The 16908-nt window shown below is 30.4% G+C and overlaps 1 protein-coding gene across 1 annotated transcript; it reads right to left on the bottom strand.

Annotated features, from left to right (window-relative positions):
- Window positions 1-234: 234 nt before the first annotated feature.
- LOC107436440 (uncharacterized) lies at window positions 235-1533 on the bottom strand. The gene has a single exon (XM_016048171.1). It carries the CDS (start codon window positions 1531-1533, stop codon window positions 235-237), a length of 1299 nt encoding a protein of 432 aa, XP_015903657.1.
- Window positions 1534-16908: the final 15375 nt, after the last annotated feature.

Genomic DNA, 16908 nt, shown 5'->3' with positions numbered 1-16908 from the left:
ATTGATTATTTTTAAAATTCTGCTATAAATTTGGAAAAATTTGGCAATCAATTCATCAGTGGATTCTACAATGTGACAGAAGTTTTCTGGTAATGTAATACAGTGTGTGGATTCGTCCATTTCCATTTTACAATTCCCAATATTTAACAAGTGGTTTGCAAATCGTTCAAAAGATTCATCTTGTTGTAATTGAACACGCATATTGATTTTTAAAGATATTTTCTCCACATACTGCTATAACAATGATGATTTGAGACATGCATTCAATTCATCTGCAGGTATTGAACGTGTTATAACTGGTAGAGTTTGTCTAAAATCCTCAGCTAGCAAAATGTGTGTACCACCAAAGAGCTGCTCATTTCCTCTCAAATCTTTTAATGCGCGATTGAGTGCTTCCAAAGATTTCTTGTGTGCTATGGTGCACTCATCCCATATTATAAGCTGACATGATCTTAGTACTTTTCCCATCCCAGAATCTTTGCTAATATTACACGCTGGAGTTTCAATTACCTGCATATTTAATGGCAATTTCAATGCTGAATGTGCTGTTATACCGCCGTCCAAAAGAGTTGCTGCAATACCAGATGATGCAATAGCAAGGGCAATATTATTAGTTGCCAGAATAATTGAAATAAGAAAAGTTTTGCCAGGACCTCCAGGTGCATCTAAGAAATATAAACCACAACTCTTGTTAGATATTGCATTTCTAATTGTGTCACATGCTGCTCGTTGTTCTAATACCAATTTCGGCAGATTAATTCGAACAAATGTTTGTAATTCATTAACATCGAAGCTCGTTTCTCGTTGTATATCAATATCGAAAATGTCATTACCAGATCTATTTGGAGCAATCATTCCCAATTCCGTCAGTGATTTGTTGGCTATTGTCAAACATACATTCTCAATTAAAATTAATGCTTCATTGTATATAATTGATGTAAATTGAATGTTAGGATTGGCATTTATTCTACTCATGCGATGTAGAATGTCTTCACGTATATAGTTTTTATATTTTTCCCAGAGATCCTTTGGATTAGTCGGAAAACATGTAGTTAGTATAATAGAAAATAGAGTACGTATCTGCTGTGGTTGAGCTGTATTAGAAGTATCAGCGAGTGAAATATCCCAATGAGCATCGTTTTCTAAGAGACTTAAATTCTGGCAAGTCTCACGAAATGTAGCACATACATGGCCATTGACTGTTTTTAATTCTTGGAAAGATGCTGATCCACGAACATTGATTAATAATAATCTTAGGTAAAAGCATTCTGCGTTATTTGGATGAACAGTGTACAGACGACCCAATACATATGTGGAATATAAATTTAGGTGTCCTTGTACTGCTCTACCTTGTTTACGACGCTGAAATTTTCTTGTTGATGTATTCCACGTAAAATAAGTTGGTACTTCAGAGTGCAGTAGTGTCCATGCAAAGGCATCATTTCTACGTAATGTGAAAAATTCAGTTAATGTTGCTGGCGGTGGTGACATTGCTCTTGCACGTACATTTTCTGATGTACACACGCTGTCCATTTTCAAGATGTACGGCTAAATGAACAACCGTTGGATATCGCTCATGAATGGAAAATGATAAAATACGCCATACAGCCTCATTGCTACTTATGTAGCGTCCCAGTTGATATTAGGTGACTTCATCGATAGAGGCAGTTGCATTTTCCACTGCATACACTGCCATAACGCTTCCTTTGTTCGCATATTTACCAATTTATTTTATAGCTTTTACTGTATTGCAGTACTCAACATTTATGTCTGCGATATACGTTTTTAGTAGTAATGGAGAATATTGTACTTCATCAATAGTATTGTTGCGTACTTTTTGTTTAATGGATTTTCCACCATCTTCGGTAGATCGTCGTCGATAGAGTATACATCCATTGTTGCCTGTAATAGTTTTAACAAGTAAGTCTCTAGGATACAGCTTCGTGCACTTTCCATCTCACATGCATGGTGAATTATTATTTAGCGAGCCACATGGACCATGAATCATATTTCATGAGAAAATATCGTGCAAGTCTTTATCAATTTCAATGTCTGGTATTTCTGCAGAGATGATTTCATCAATTCTGTTTGGTGTTATCTTTTCCGTCAGCCATATAAAATATGCGCATGTGGTAAACCTCTTTTTTGCCAATCCATGGTATACATCCAACAGTGCGTCTCTCCAAATACATGGTGTTTGACAATAAAACCTATTAAAGATTTTAATTTTTTCTTAAATACACGTGCAGAAATATCATGACGATCTGATGGTGATTGTCCAGTTAATAAAAGTTCCTTTATTTCATCCCATGCTGGGTTGCATGTAAATGTGATGAAAAAATCTGAGCGACCATATGCATGAACATACGTCATTGCATCTTGTGCATATTCATGCATGTGTCTTGGGCTGCCTGTATATGTGGATGGTAAAATGACCATTTTTCTTAATTCACTAAGATTGCCATCATTTACAACTGCATCACGTAAATGGATGTAGAATTTGACTTGATTTCGGCAGAGAATTTGACTTGATAGAAGGCAATTTGACTTGATTTAGATGTATGTAGAGGATTCTTTCACTTTCTATTTTTGCATACATGTCAACAATGTATTGATGAAATAATTGTCTACATTTCAATATATGATTATCAGCATTCTCACGAATCATCGTTCGATATGCATAATAATGCATAGCACTGATCTTTTTGTTAATTTCCACATTAGTTGTAGGATTTTTCATATTAATATTAAAATGATATGCATCCTCTCCTTGCCAAAATAGAAAGGGATATTGTAATGCATCATATGAATGATGCGTTTCTGCTGCTTTCTGGACGTCACCATTTCTACGATGAAGAATTATGTCACGAGAATTAAATTCTTCACCAACTATGACAAACTCCACTTCATCGATCGTTGGTGCGTTGAATTGTCTTCGATGTTGACCAATAGGTGTTTTATCTGCCTTTATTTTTACTTTGTAATCATCAGATGGCTTTTATTCAATGGCGGTTTTAAATAATTTAATTAATTCATTACATTGTTCAAACAAATTTCGTAATTTAGCGACAATCTCTCGTTTAGTACTCATGTTCAGCTGACTCCGTCTGTTGATTTGTTCCTCAGTATTTCCCATAAAATATATCTGAAGATATTTGCGATCAGCATTTGGCAAGGGTAGTACTGATCCAGCATGGTGATAAATTTGCCCTTGTCCTTTAAATGTTGGTATATAATTTGCGCTAACGATACTCGTTGCGCCGAACGATGCAATTTGGAAGCATGAATTGTACTTGCGTATATTTTTCAAAAATTTTTTTGATTGACTTGTTTTACCAGATACTAATGTTAATAAAGGTTCAGGTGGTGAACGCAAGTCTGGTAACTTTACTTTTCCACCTGCACAGCACATACCTGGTGTTTAATTTTTAAATTTTTGAGCACCACAATAGGAACACTTTTTATCCATTTTTCCAATAATTACACTTGGAAGAAGACTATAAATGTAAAGGGGATTGTAATTGAAACCACATAAATTCAAATCAGTATGTATCGTTCGTCTTGTCTGTGTCCCACGAATTCGATTCCTTTGCTGCCTTGCTTGCCTCTGTTCACTCGTTTCTAATGATCGAGCAAGAGCAGTGTGAACTCGATCTCTTTCTTGCCTAGCTTGTCTCAGCTCAATTGTTTCTGAAGCTCGAGCAAGAGTAGTGTGATCTCGATCTCTTTCTTGCCTAGTTTTTCTCTTGCTCACTTGTTTCTGAAGTTCGTTCTTCTCTCCTCCTTTTTTCTTGATTTGTGGATCGATCAATGGTACTTCGCTTTGGTGGCATAATTGAGGGGTTAAATAAAACGTATTTCCAAAAAATATTAATAATTTTCACGTAATAATTATTTATTTTCGAATTAAAAATTGCAAAAGTTTTTTGATATCTTAAAAAACAACCTACAAACGTATTACATCCCATGAAAAATAATCGAAGTTGCCATCTTCAGTCATTGTAAAGTAGGATTAATACAGAATATGATATCACGCGAATAATACAAATTATAATAATAATACAAACAATCTAGCAAATATTACATTACGTCATACTGCTAAGCTGAATTTCAAACATCATTACTAATTACACGTTATTTTGATATTTTTTGAACGAAATTTGCTTTTGCCTTGATATTTATTAAACAATTTTCCTAATACTAAATCCGTGATACGACAAATAGTTAAGAAATCTATTCTCTTTGATTTTACTTGCTTGTGGTCACCTGACATAAAGAAATTTGAGCGAATTATAATTAAATATTAAAGTATATGTAATTTACCTTAATTTACTTTTCTAAATGAATCGAGCTATAAGATAGAAAATATTACTGTTGTTATCTTCAAGATATTTGAAAACTGAATCGTTTATAGTAAAATTTAAAACAATGGCTAAATTTTAACCAATCAGAAAATTCCATTTCGATTTTCCCTCATACCGCTAGAACGGCTTTTCGCAGAATGTTCTAATGTTGACAGTAACCTTCCTCATGCTTTGAACTATCTGTATGCTAAGTTTCATAGCATTTGGTCGGTTGGTTTCGAAGTCTATAAAGAACAGACAGACACACATTCATTTTTACATATATACTAGCTGACCCGACAAACGTTGTTTTGCCATATGAATTATTTCTAGAGTATGAAAATATATCTTATTAATTGTAAGTGTGTGCGTATGTGGTCTATGAGTGGAAGAGGCATGGAGCGCTGTGAACGATGACGGAATGTAAAAATAACAACACACCAAATAATAGTTTTATTAATTTATTGTAACTTTTTTCTTATAAATTATATATACAACGAATTCCGAAAATATTAGTCAACAATATTAATCTCTTAGAGCAATGGAGTGTACAATAATTTTTGTCATTCCATCTTCAGCTAACACATATAAACTGGATGGTCCACTCGAGATCATGCCACGTATAATTGTCCGTATGAAAAACATGTTGTGCTCAAATCTAAGACACAAACAGACATTGTTTGGTCTTGTCATTGTAATTGGGGAACTGAATGCGTTTAAATTGAACTGACACATCTGTGGGTGGAATAGGCATTCGTGGAAGTAATATACTTTCACCCTGGAATTTGTCATTTAAAATAATAACTTCCATAACGTTGTTCATTAATTTTTTAATTTCTAATCGCACTCCGTTGCTCAGCCGTGGTGGGTTCAAATTACGAAAAAAAAAATAACAGGAGATCCAACTTTGAGTACTAAATGTATGCCTGGTAAACCCAATGGCCTTAAAAACTCTGTTGGAGCTTCAATGGAATCGCAAACTGCATCAACGGATTTATGTGTCACCAAGTTACCTGGCAATAACTGTTGTATCCTCAGATTCAATTCGTTGACGTCCACATTTTTTGCTGCTAAAATCGCCCTTTCTGCCAGCCACTCATGATGAATGTATTGTGTGTGTACAGTACACAAAAAAAAAAAAAAAAAAAAAAAAAAAAAAAAAAAACGAATCACCCTGAATAACTTTTGTTCTAATGATTGGATTTTCACGAACTAAGTGTCAATCTTAATGGTTCCTGGGGGTGACCTCAAATATGCTAATTAATTAATGCTAACTATTAATTAAGTTACGAAATCAGACACAAAAACGTACTTTCTCTGAATAAACATAGATTTTTTACATATTTGGATTCCTAACCTTCAAAATATAAGGGGTAGCCGCAATCTGGGAAATATGGTCTCCATAGTTTGATCAGTAGAGCGATCCAAAGTTCGTACCCCTTAATGTTAATTTCACTTTTTACATTTTTAGTCATATTTTTAAAACCATTAAAGCAATTCATAGAAAATTTCACCCACTCATAAAACTCATTTACCCAAAGATAATTTCATGAAAAAATAATTTTTAATAATTATTAATTATTTTTTATAATTTAATTAAATTGAGGATGAAAATATTTTGAATTATAAGGTATGAATTTTTTCATACCATATTAATCTGCATATTTTTCAATTGAAAAATCTAAAGTTTTAACTGCTTTTATTCATTAGAAGCTAAGAAAGATTAAAATTAATTATTTTTGAAAAAATAATTTGGCGACAATAAAGAAATAATTAAATAGGGCGATTAATATTAAAATGTGATATATTTGTGAGGAACTTGACTTCGTGCGCGTAGCGTAAAATTTCATTCATATTTTTTTCGCTAATAATCGTTTGCTTATCTTTTTATTTTCATTTCTTTCAAACTATAAAATGGGATGTTTCTTTTCTATTCGTGTAATAATTTATTTTTCAATTTAGTAAAGAAATTTAAATAAAAAACACTTCATTCAATGAATGTCTAGTTTTACAAAAGCGTGATTCTGATAGAATATGATTATACACCAGATTGTGATAATTTAATGTGATTATTTTTTTATTTTTTGATTTTGTTTTCAATAACTGATGCAATTTCAATAATATACATACGTATGCATAGATTTGGAATAATATATTTATCAATTTCTTGAATATATATTTCATAATATTAATAAAAATACGTAGTCAACATTTTTAAGCATCTCTCACAACATCGCAAATTTCTCAACATCTTATAAGGTAAACTAACCAATAAAGGAACACTTAAGCTTAGCTTGCCTTTAAAAAAAATGATAAAAATTTCAAAATTTGTAATTTTAGCTAAATTATGGTGTCGACATATTTGTTATTAACTGCAAATTATGTAAAAAAAAATAGATAACTTACAAAATACTGTTTTATGCTTTTGGTGGTTTAAATAATAAGAAGTAAGGTAACCAAGTGAAGGAACTGTTCTTACCAGTGAATAAACACTAAATTTTCAAGTGAATGAACTAATTTTGAGAATGTTTGATGCTCGTTAGGAATCCATAGGCCATACAAATGTCTAAAAACAAGATTTTTCAGGGAATTACAACATATAACCACAGTTAACGTGGAAAATTTTAATTTTTTTTCAGTCATGGAATGGAAAGTAAAATATGCTTGAATGCATAATTTAAAAAAAATGTTTTCCCTTTTTTTCCTCGCAGTTTAAGAGTCAATTCTAAATTATCTATGTTTATCACTGTGCAATCCGATGATGTTTTTATTATTATTATAATTCGATCACTTTTGTTTACTCTTTTCCCCATATTTTTTTAAGCTTCTTTTTTATCTTTTTAGGTATTTTTTTCCCTTCGTCATACTTTCTGCTTTAACTTTTTTTTTCAGCTCTTTCAATCTCTTTAAATTTTTGTTCTTTTTCTGAGGTAAATGCAAAAAAGTAATTTATTTATTTTTCTTTTGATTTAACCTTCCTCTTTTTTCCTAATTTTTTGCCAATGTAAGTGTATTTTTGAAATTTCTTTTGATTTTCCAGTACCATTTCTAGAATTCCTCACAGAAAAATAAATGAGAAAATGGAGTTTCGAGGTTTGAGTAAAATCCATCTCTCATTGATTTATATCTAGTGGGGCTTCGGCAGTACTTACCATTTACTTATGGAACCAATTGTTTTTTCAACTAACAATGCCTCAAGAGGACTTATCTCAAAATCAGTTTTAAAGATACTTTCATTATCAATGTTAGTTGTATCAGCTTCAGTGCCAAAATTTGTTTAACCAAATGTTCCTTTTGAAATAAATTCTTCAATATTGAGAAAAGCACAGGCTATTGAATAGTTGGGAGATTAAAATTTTCTGTCAGTGTTCCTTTAAAAATTTGCAACATAGCTTGTGAGATTTCCTTCTCAAGCTTCTGAAGAAACAGTGCATCCTTACTCTCGAAGCATGTGTTTTGTTGATAAGCTGCCTCGCTCAGTAACTCTTGGTGTCTGTTTCGCATGCATTTATTAAAGTCAACGTTTTCTACATCAAATGGAAAAATATCACATTTCATAAAAGCATTTTAACTTCATCAGTTGATGCCTCAATATCTTATCTAAAAATGGATGTAAATGTAACTATATACACACATGTGGTAGCAAAGGGTTATCAAAGAGCATGACTAGTATAACTACGTTTTTCAAGGCTCTATCTTTTAATAACGATGACTTTCATATTTTTTTTTCATTTGAGTACATTTGCACCACCCACCCACACACACCCATATTATATATATATATATATATATATATATATATATATATATATATATATATATATATATATATATATTCAACTTCTCAAAAGGATATTCGAAAGTTACTTATATGCATTAAAATTTAATTGGTTAAATTATATCAAATTAGTTTACTTGTTTTAGATAATTATTACTGAAATAATGTGCTATATTTTGATATCATTGTTGAAATTTAGCAATCAAAATATTATTAAACCTCAGCAACATTTGCACTTAATATTACAGTATGTAACAATTCATTTGATTTTGTTGAAAAATGCGAGCAGCAAATAATAAATTAAAATTTAATTTATTATTTCAAGAAGAGCATCAGTGAAATAATATGTTATTATATTATATGTATTACATATATATTATGTGTAATAAGTTTCTATTTGTTTTATAAAATTATTTTGCATAATATTTTAAATTTAATAGTAGCAATACAATAATTTATAATTTTTATCGAAATACTATTATTAAAATAATGTTTATCATATCTACAGTTTATAATATAAATCTCCTTTCGAAAAACTTAATTTTGTATATTAATTTTTGCAGCAATTTAAATTAATTGTTGTTTCCTAAATAGTTACAGTAAAAATATATATTAAGCACTTATGCAATCAGTAAAAAAGTTTTTATGCATGTCTATGTTAAGATTGTACAGTCATATTAAAAGAAACAGCAGAATTATTTTATTTTAACAACATTAAAAATAGTATTTTTTTGTTATAAATTTTTTGAATTTTTTGTTTTGAATTTTTTTTTGTACAACAATTTAAATTAAATTAATTTTTTCTTCCAGAATATTAACAGTAAAATAAAGGTTTTGAACTTTACACAACAGTAAAAACATTTTTAAATTTTTTTTCAATTAAATAATTAAACAATTAAATAATAATTTAAAATTTTTTCAGTGTTTTTTTTTATCTTTACATATATTTAAAAAAAGTTTTTCTCTATAATATGTAATTTTAAAGAAAGAGTAGTCTCTTCAATTGAGGCAATTGTTTCTGGTTGGAAGGAAATAGCTTTGCTTTATGTTTTTTGGTACAGTAAATTAAGTTGTATAAAAGAAAAGTTTGAATATAAACATGTATCCGTAGAACTGAGTTATATGTGTAACAATTTTTAAATTTCAAAAATTCAGATATTTCGAATAAAGTGTCAAACATTTCTCTCTAATTTTTATTAATATGGAGAAAAACTAAGCTAAATGGTGCTTTTGTCATTTTGTTAGAATTTCAAAACTTGTAATATATATATTTAAAATGAAATAACTCATTTCAGGGATTAAATAAGGATAAAATTATAATCTAAGGACAAGTTTTGAAATATGAAAAATTTTATAAAACAAGATTTTCTAGTACGCTGGAATCACTTTCTTGAAAGTTCTTATTTCTTTTCATTTCCTTCATTTGCAGATTTTCGGCGTTTTTTGTTTATTCGCCTTTTAATAGCATCGGGAGACAAAAGTTTGAGCTTTTCTTTTGTACCTATCAGAAATATAAAGTATTGAGTTAATACGTGCAAAACTTTAATTGGAGTTACCAAACAATTACAATAGCACTGTTTTTAAACAATGCAGTTGATGTCATTTTCATTTTGTGTACACAAATATTCATATATAATCAAAAACTTATACTCTAGTTTAAGGTTTGTACTTATTAACTCGTGAATATTATCATTTCTTGATAAAATATTAATAAGAAATATAAAAAATGAAAATAACGTTTTTTTAAATGGAGTAAATTTTGAAAAATCCTTTTGATTTTTGTCCAATTTTAAAAATAACGTTCTTCAAATACCCTAAAAAGAAAATAATTCTTCTTTTTAGTCAGAACAGAAAATAAGTATGTGTGATTAATTTCTTTGAAACAAAAGTAATAATTTTCTGAAATTTTTACACTGAAAAAAATTCCCGATAAAATTACTGTATAAATTAATGGTACCTAGAGCGCATCCATTTTACCATAAAATCCATTATTATGATAAGTATTTTACAGCAATTTTTACAGTAATATGCTTTTAATTGAAGTGATTCAGTAATTTTACATTAAATATTACTGTATAAATCAGGTTTCATAAGATTTTTTGCTCCGTAACATGATCCGGTAAAAATAGATTTGAGAAGATTTAGAAAGTGCCGTCCTATTGTAATTCGATTTGAAATTTTTAGAGTGTACATGTTTATTGCAAAAGTGACCAGCCTTGTGTAATTTCTCTTACGTTGAGACAAAAATATTTTTTATTTTTTATTTTAATTCAACGTAAAAAGTTTAGTTTTGAATTTTTTTTCCTTTTATAATTCCTTATTTTTAGTTTTCAGTCTATAAGTTTGTTTATGCTAGAAGGTGTTCAAATTCGATTGTTGATAAATTTAACTTCTAATTTTAAGAAACTATTGTAACTTGCATTGTCTTACAACACATAGCTCTATTTTCAATATAAGTTCTTTTTATCATTTTTGTAAAATTGGTGGTTACAAGACAGTAATCGAAATTTATTGTAAGAATGATTTGTTCCACATTTTTCGTTTTAATCATTACAAAAAATTAAATAAAAATTATTTTTATTTCACTTTTTTCTTCCCATTAATTTTGTATTTGACAGTTGTGCTTTTTAAATGGTAAGTAGTTGAAATTTTGATGAATTTGTGGAGAAAAGGCACTGTCAGGTAATAAATGAAACTAGACAACTATCAAAGATCCCCATTTAAAAACTGAGGACTGTATATATTTGCGAAGTTCTTATTTCAAGTTTTACTACACTAAATAAAGTAAACATGGCGATAATAATAGGTAGCATTTTGCATAAAATTCTCAACTGAAAAATCAAGAGAAAAACTACTAGTTTAAAGAAAATCTAATTTATCAAATGCTTGTAAGGAGAATTAAAACTGTATAAAAGGGTTATTTGTTAATTTTTCACTCGTTTCATCTTAAAAATTATCCAGAGAAAGTGTTACGTTCTATGCGTGTAATAGTCTTCACTGCATACGAATAATACTTAACATTCAGACTTTGCTTTTTTAACAGTACAACATACCATTAACTACACTGCGGAAATTCGGGATGAGATTCCGGTAAAAAATACTGCCACTTAGGCTGCCGATACTTTTTACTGTAATTTTTGCAATAATAATTATCGTAAAATTATTGAACCATTTTATTTAAATAAGTATTACTATAACAATTATGGTGAAATATTTCACTGTAAAAATTAATTTTTCCATGAAAAATGTGTTTTGCGGATGATGCCCCTAAAGTTCCGGTACTTCATACCGTAATTTGAACCAAAATTTTCTTCAGTGCACAATTTGAAACATTACACTGATGATACGGGCGTGAAGAGTAAGCACTCTACTATTTAGTGTCGCAATCATAATTTTAATCTTTTTTGTGACATTTATTGTGAGTCTCTTGAATGAATAATTAAACGACATATAGAAAAAAAGCATATCTTTATAGAATATAAGAAGAGAGTGACATGATATCACATAGCTAATCACAGAAAATTTGCAGTTAGTTATGCATAAAACAGCCAATCAAAATTGAGAACACAAGTATATGAAAAGGTAATAATTTTTAAAAATGCTGTATGTTGAAATGTTACAACTAAATTTACCAGCTAAAGCTTGTCGCGATTTTTATTTTGTTTTGAGTTAAGGCTCCTATACTATCAGAGCTGACCTATCAAGCAATATTGGAGCAAAAAAGTTTGCAAGTTAACGTTATGTTAGTATTGTGCTTATGTTAGCTCTTTGGAGCAAAAATAGATGATGAGTCGGCCTCTCTATTTTGAGTATATCTAATTATGGAGTCGCAGTTTTCCATTATTGTCCCTGCATTTTTACTGACCTGAAAAATACTTGCTAGGATCCAGTTTTTCCTCATTCATTTCCATATTGTTTTGGTTGTCATTAGCATACAAATAAATAAAAGATATTGCTTTTCTATAAATTATTTTTGTATCTCTAATTTCAAGTTATTTTCCTTTTCTGCTACTACTGCGCTTTTAATTCAAGAGTTTGGAACTAAAAGAATTGTTTTTTTATTATTATTATGCTATTCTGAGCTAAATTTTAAGATAAAGGTAGGTGGCCAAATCTTATCAACTATTTAACAATTATTATTTTGTGCAAATAGCATTAATATTCGGTTATAAGTTACAGTTGAAGAGATCTGCTAAATGATTTAGAACGTAATAATCAGCCTAATCTACGATGAGCAAAAATACACTGGTTATCATAAATTAAGGAAAAAGCACAAAAATAGCGATAACTCTTTCAAAAGTAAGCCAAACCGTGCAAAATTTGCATATGTTGTCCACTAAGAGTAGCTGAGTAAAATTGCAATATGCAAATTAGTGGCGCTGCACTCGGCTTACGTCATCTGCCTGGAGCATAAAAGTCCAAGTTTGAGAGAAAGCACACAAATTTTACTGTGATTGCGACATTGAAAATCTGAGATAGCCAATTCGTAATAATGACCTCTAGGCATCATTTGCCTGAAGAACTACGATGGAGAGCCATCGGGAGACTAGAGGCAGGGCAGAGTCAATCAGAAGTGGCCAGATGGCTAAATGTGAGTCCATCTGTGGTTCATAGACTTTGGAGGCAATTTCAAACCACAGATTCGGCATCTAGGAGGTTCAGTCAAGGACGGCCAACTGTTACGACCAGTGCCGATGACCGATATTTGACATTAAGTGCACGCAGGAATAGAACCGCTACTCCGACACATCTTAGATCCTCTCTTGCTGCAGCCACCGGAAGGTTGGTGTCAACGTCAACTGTGCGCAGAAGGCTCCACGAAGGTGGTCTGTATGCGAGACGACCAGCCATTTGCGTGCCGCTCACATCACGCCATAGGAGAGACCGTTTGCAGTGGGCCCGACAACATGTCCACTGGACGTCAGATCAATGGAGGCCTGTTCTCTTTACGGATGAGTCCAGGTTTAGTCTAGAAAGTGACAGTAGACGTTATTTGATATGGAGAGAACCTGGGACCCGTTATCATCCATCAAACATCCGTGAAAGAGATGCATACGGAAGAGGCAGTGTCTGTGTTTGGGGAGGCATATCCTTAGGAGGGCGCACATACCTCCATGTCTTTCCAAGGGGAACCGTGAATGCTCAGGTTTATCGAGACAACATCCTTGATGCTTATGTGCGCCCATATGCCGGGGCAATTGGTGATTGCTTCCTGTTACAGGACGATAATGCAAGACCACACAGAGCTCGCATTGTTGATGATTATCTTCAACAGGAAACAATTACTCGCATGGAGTGGCCAGCTCGATCCCCGGACTTGAATCCTATCGAGCACGTTTGGGATGCTCTAGGGAGGCGTGTATCTGCCATCAATCCGCCCCCTCAGACCCTTGCCACGCTTGCAACTGCTTTACAAGAGCAATGGCTCTCACTTCCTATTGAACTGATAGACCGCATAATTGAAAGCATCACACATCGCTGTTTGTGCTGTATTGCTTCTAGAGGCAATCATATTCCATATTAAAGGTACTTTTTCTATTGCAAACCGATACTTCCAATTTGTTTATTTTATACATGTGCTAATTTCTATACTACTATTAATGTCTGATAATTTCTTTTTATGTTGTTTAATACCTTACTATGTGTTGTATATTGTGGGTAAGTTTCATAAAATTCCATGTGTAATTTCTTGAGTTATCGCGATTTTTGTGAATTTTCCTTAATTTATGATAACCAGTGTAGTATTGAATATATCCACTCGTTTACAGAGCAAAATATTCAATTACGGTAGTGACCTCATAAAATTTGTTAGAACAATATATAGCAACAAAAATATTAATATTATTTAAAAAAATGATTACTGAAAAAAATTACTTCCGTTTACCAATAGTTATAAATATTTATAATAATAATAGATAATAATATTTGGGAGGGGGATGTGGAGACCCAACACTAAACAAACAGTTAGTTAAGCCATTTAGTACATATATGTTAAGTGAATGATTTTACTTTAGTAGAAAAAGTGCTTTCTGCCAAGAAACGACAATCATTGTGAAGCAATCATCGGGGTTGATGAGCGGCAGCGAACAGGGGACATAGCCTCCTAGTATTTATACAATATCCAATACATTAATTTGCATTTATTCTTCGATTAGTTTTATGAGATTATCTGAGAATTTCGAGCACCAGATTGTAAACGAAAATATGAAAAAAATAGAAGAAAAATTAATTTATGCGAAATATTAACTTACGAACAAATAGAATAGAAATAAGTTAAAAAAATTTATTCCACGTAATTTAAATGTAATTGGGTGATATACTTTTCATTTCTTTAAACTCGACGTACTTTCAGAAACACTCAAGCATTTTATAAAGAAAGAATTACAGAAAATTTTATAAATTCTATTAGAATTTTGACTCATTGTTCAACAAGTACTTTTACTTGACTTGTTACTCTGCAGTGATTCGTACGTTCGTAGTGGCGTTTAAGTCTCGAAGCACAATGATGAAAACGGTTTATGTTCCTTCATAGGCAATTTTTAATGCTTCTCTGATGACATAACAAATATAAGAAATAAATGACGTAGCATGTTTGCAAAGTATGTAAATAATCACAGTTATTTAAATTTCTTACTCGCGAGCAATAATGTTTCGTCTTTATCATCAGTACATCCATCCTTTTCAGTTTGTTGGATAGAATCCATGTTTACAGCTTCTGAAAATTTTTATGGCTATTAGTCGAATTTCATAAAATAAATAATAACTATAAAACAATTTAGAAAATATTCCAATGCTCAGAAAATATTTAGAAAATATTCTAATGCTTGCTGCAATCAAAATGGCTTTTGCAGTTTTTTTTTAATTGCTTCTCCAGCTCATTGCATAGAAATGTAATTTGAGGAAAGAATTCTCAGTGGATGATGGATCATATGTTAGAGTTCTCTTTCCATAGAGCTAACCGTGGGAGAGTATTGTGGTTTTCATCTTTGTGTAACGCAAAAAGTACCCCACGGAGGCAAATTTCTTCTAGTACTTGATACAGAAGATCACTTGTTTTCTGGATTAGGTTCAAAAATACAAGGTTACGCAGGTGAATATTAGTAGTAGTGAAATCAAAAATTATATCGGCAGTTCAACTACGGTTATAAAAAGTAGGTTAAAACCGGGGTATTTTTCTAGGATAAAAACAACGTTTTAGGTAGAATCAATGAGCATAAATCGATTCATTCAATTAAACTGAATAGCACAAAAAAGGTTTTCTTAATATTTTAATACATATAAATTTAAATAAAAATATAGTTAAATTAGTTTGTTTCGATGAATAATTTGCTCTTAATATTTTGTTTCATTAAAGCTTGTAGCTCAACTCCTTTTAGCCTTTAGTTGACGAAGGAGAAAATGAAACTTTCAACAACTCATACGTATTAGTGTTTTATATAATTCTGTGGTGTCAACTGACTGCACTCGCAAACTTTCAAAACTGCATTTGCAAATTAGTTTCAAATGTTTGATCGTTTCTTCAAAAAAAAAATTAACAATGAAATTGTTTACTTGCTTGTTATGCTTATTTACTTTGCCATTAACTCACTAAATCTTAAACTCTTAAGCCAGAGATAGAGAAAATTATATTTATATTTAAAAAATTATAATTTTGAAGCTTTATATTAAGAAAGTTATGTTTGAAAATTATTCTGAAAATTTTATTTAAATTATATTAATTATGTAAGTTATATTAATTAAATTATATTCTGAAAATTACAATAATTCTGAAAATAATATTTAAAGCGAATAATTCTGATTTAATTAAATTTTCCGGTAAAATGCTACTATCAAAAAGTTTTGGACATAACGGAAAATGTGTACAGTAGATAATTGACATAGATTGAAAAAATTGTCATAGCTCCGAAATAAAAGATTAAGATAGTTAATTTGAAATATGTCCCCTCCCAATAACTTTCAAAAAAATTTTTAGTGTAAAAAAAGTCTTTTAAATACATTAGTTGTTTCTTGGTGTTGAAAAGCTTTTTCTTTTTTTTTTTTGTTTATCGCAAAATGCTCAGAAAGTGGACTTAGATCAAAATGCGCGTTAAAGAGAATGGACCTAGTTTGAAATACTTTTTAGTTTTGTCCAATAGTATCTAAAATATATTTTAATGTAATTAAAACTTATTTAAAATACATGAAAATTTTTTTGTGAAATATTATTTAACGTAGAAATTTTTTTTCCATTTGTGACAAAGCACAAAATTAGAGTAAATCAAATTTTGTAAGCATAAACCACACTTTGTAATGTCATTAGACCGTGGTTTATGTGATTCCATTTTATACAAATGAGGATTTTACCAGTTCTTCTGTATAAATTTCTTATAACTTAAACCTTAAATCTTTTAAAAAATCCGCGAAAGATTACACCATGAGTGGCATTTCTTTTCGAAATAGATCTTTCTCCTTTTATATCTGACTTTTGAGAGAGGAGGATTCTGAAATCCGCTTTTTTATCTTCTGAAAGAAACATAAGAATACAAAATATTTTCCCTTTACTATGAAGCAAGTTCAAAATATAATTTTTATTTCAAAAAAGTGAAATACATTTTGTGTTATACTGCAAGCATAAGAATTTATTTTTTTCAATATATATTTAGAAATTAAAAAGGAGATGGGCACATTAGGTAAATTTTTATTTCTAAATTTGCCCAAAAAGAAAATATTATCATATACATGAATTTGCCATCATTTTGAATGTGCATTGAAATTTTTTTACGTATAATATGTTAAATAATCTTCATT

Source organism: Parasteatoda tepidariorum, chromosome 3, assembly GCF_982258835.1.
Source record: "Parasteatoda tepidariorum strain Cologne lab strain chromosome 3, Ptep-v5.0, whole genome shotgun sequence".
Lineage (NCBI taxonomy): Eukaryota > Metazoa > Arthropoda > Arachnida > Araneae > Theridiidae > Parasteatoda > Parasteatoda tepidariorum.
Note: the sequence above shows the minus strand (reverse complement) of the source record. Positions and strands in the feature narration are given on the sequence as shown.

Bases quoted from the DNA above. Each gene is read 5' to 3' on its own strand.
- LOC107436440 (XM_016048171.1), bottom strand. From the start codon at position 1,533: ATGGACAGCGTGTGTACATCAGAAAATGTACGTGCAAGAGCAATGTCA.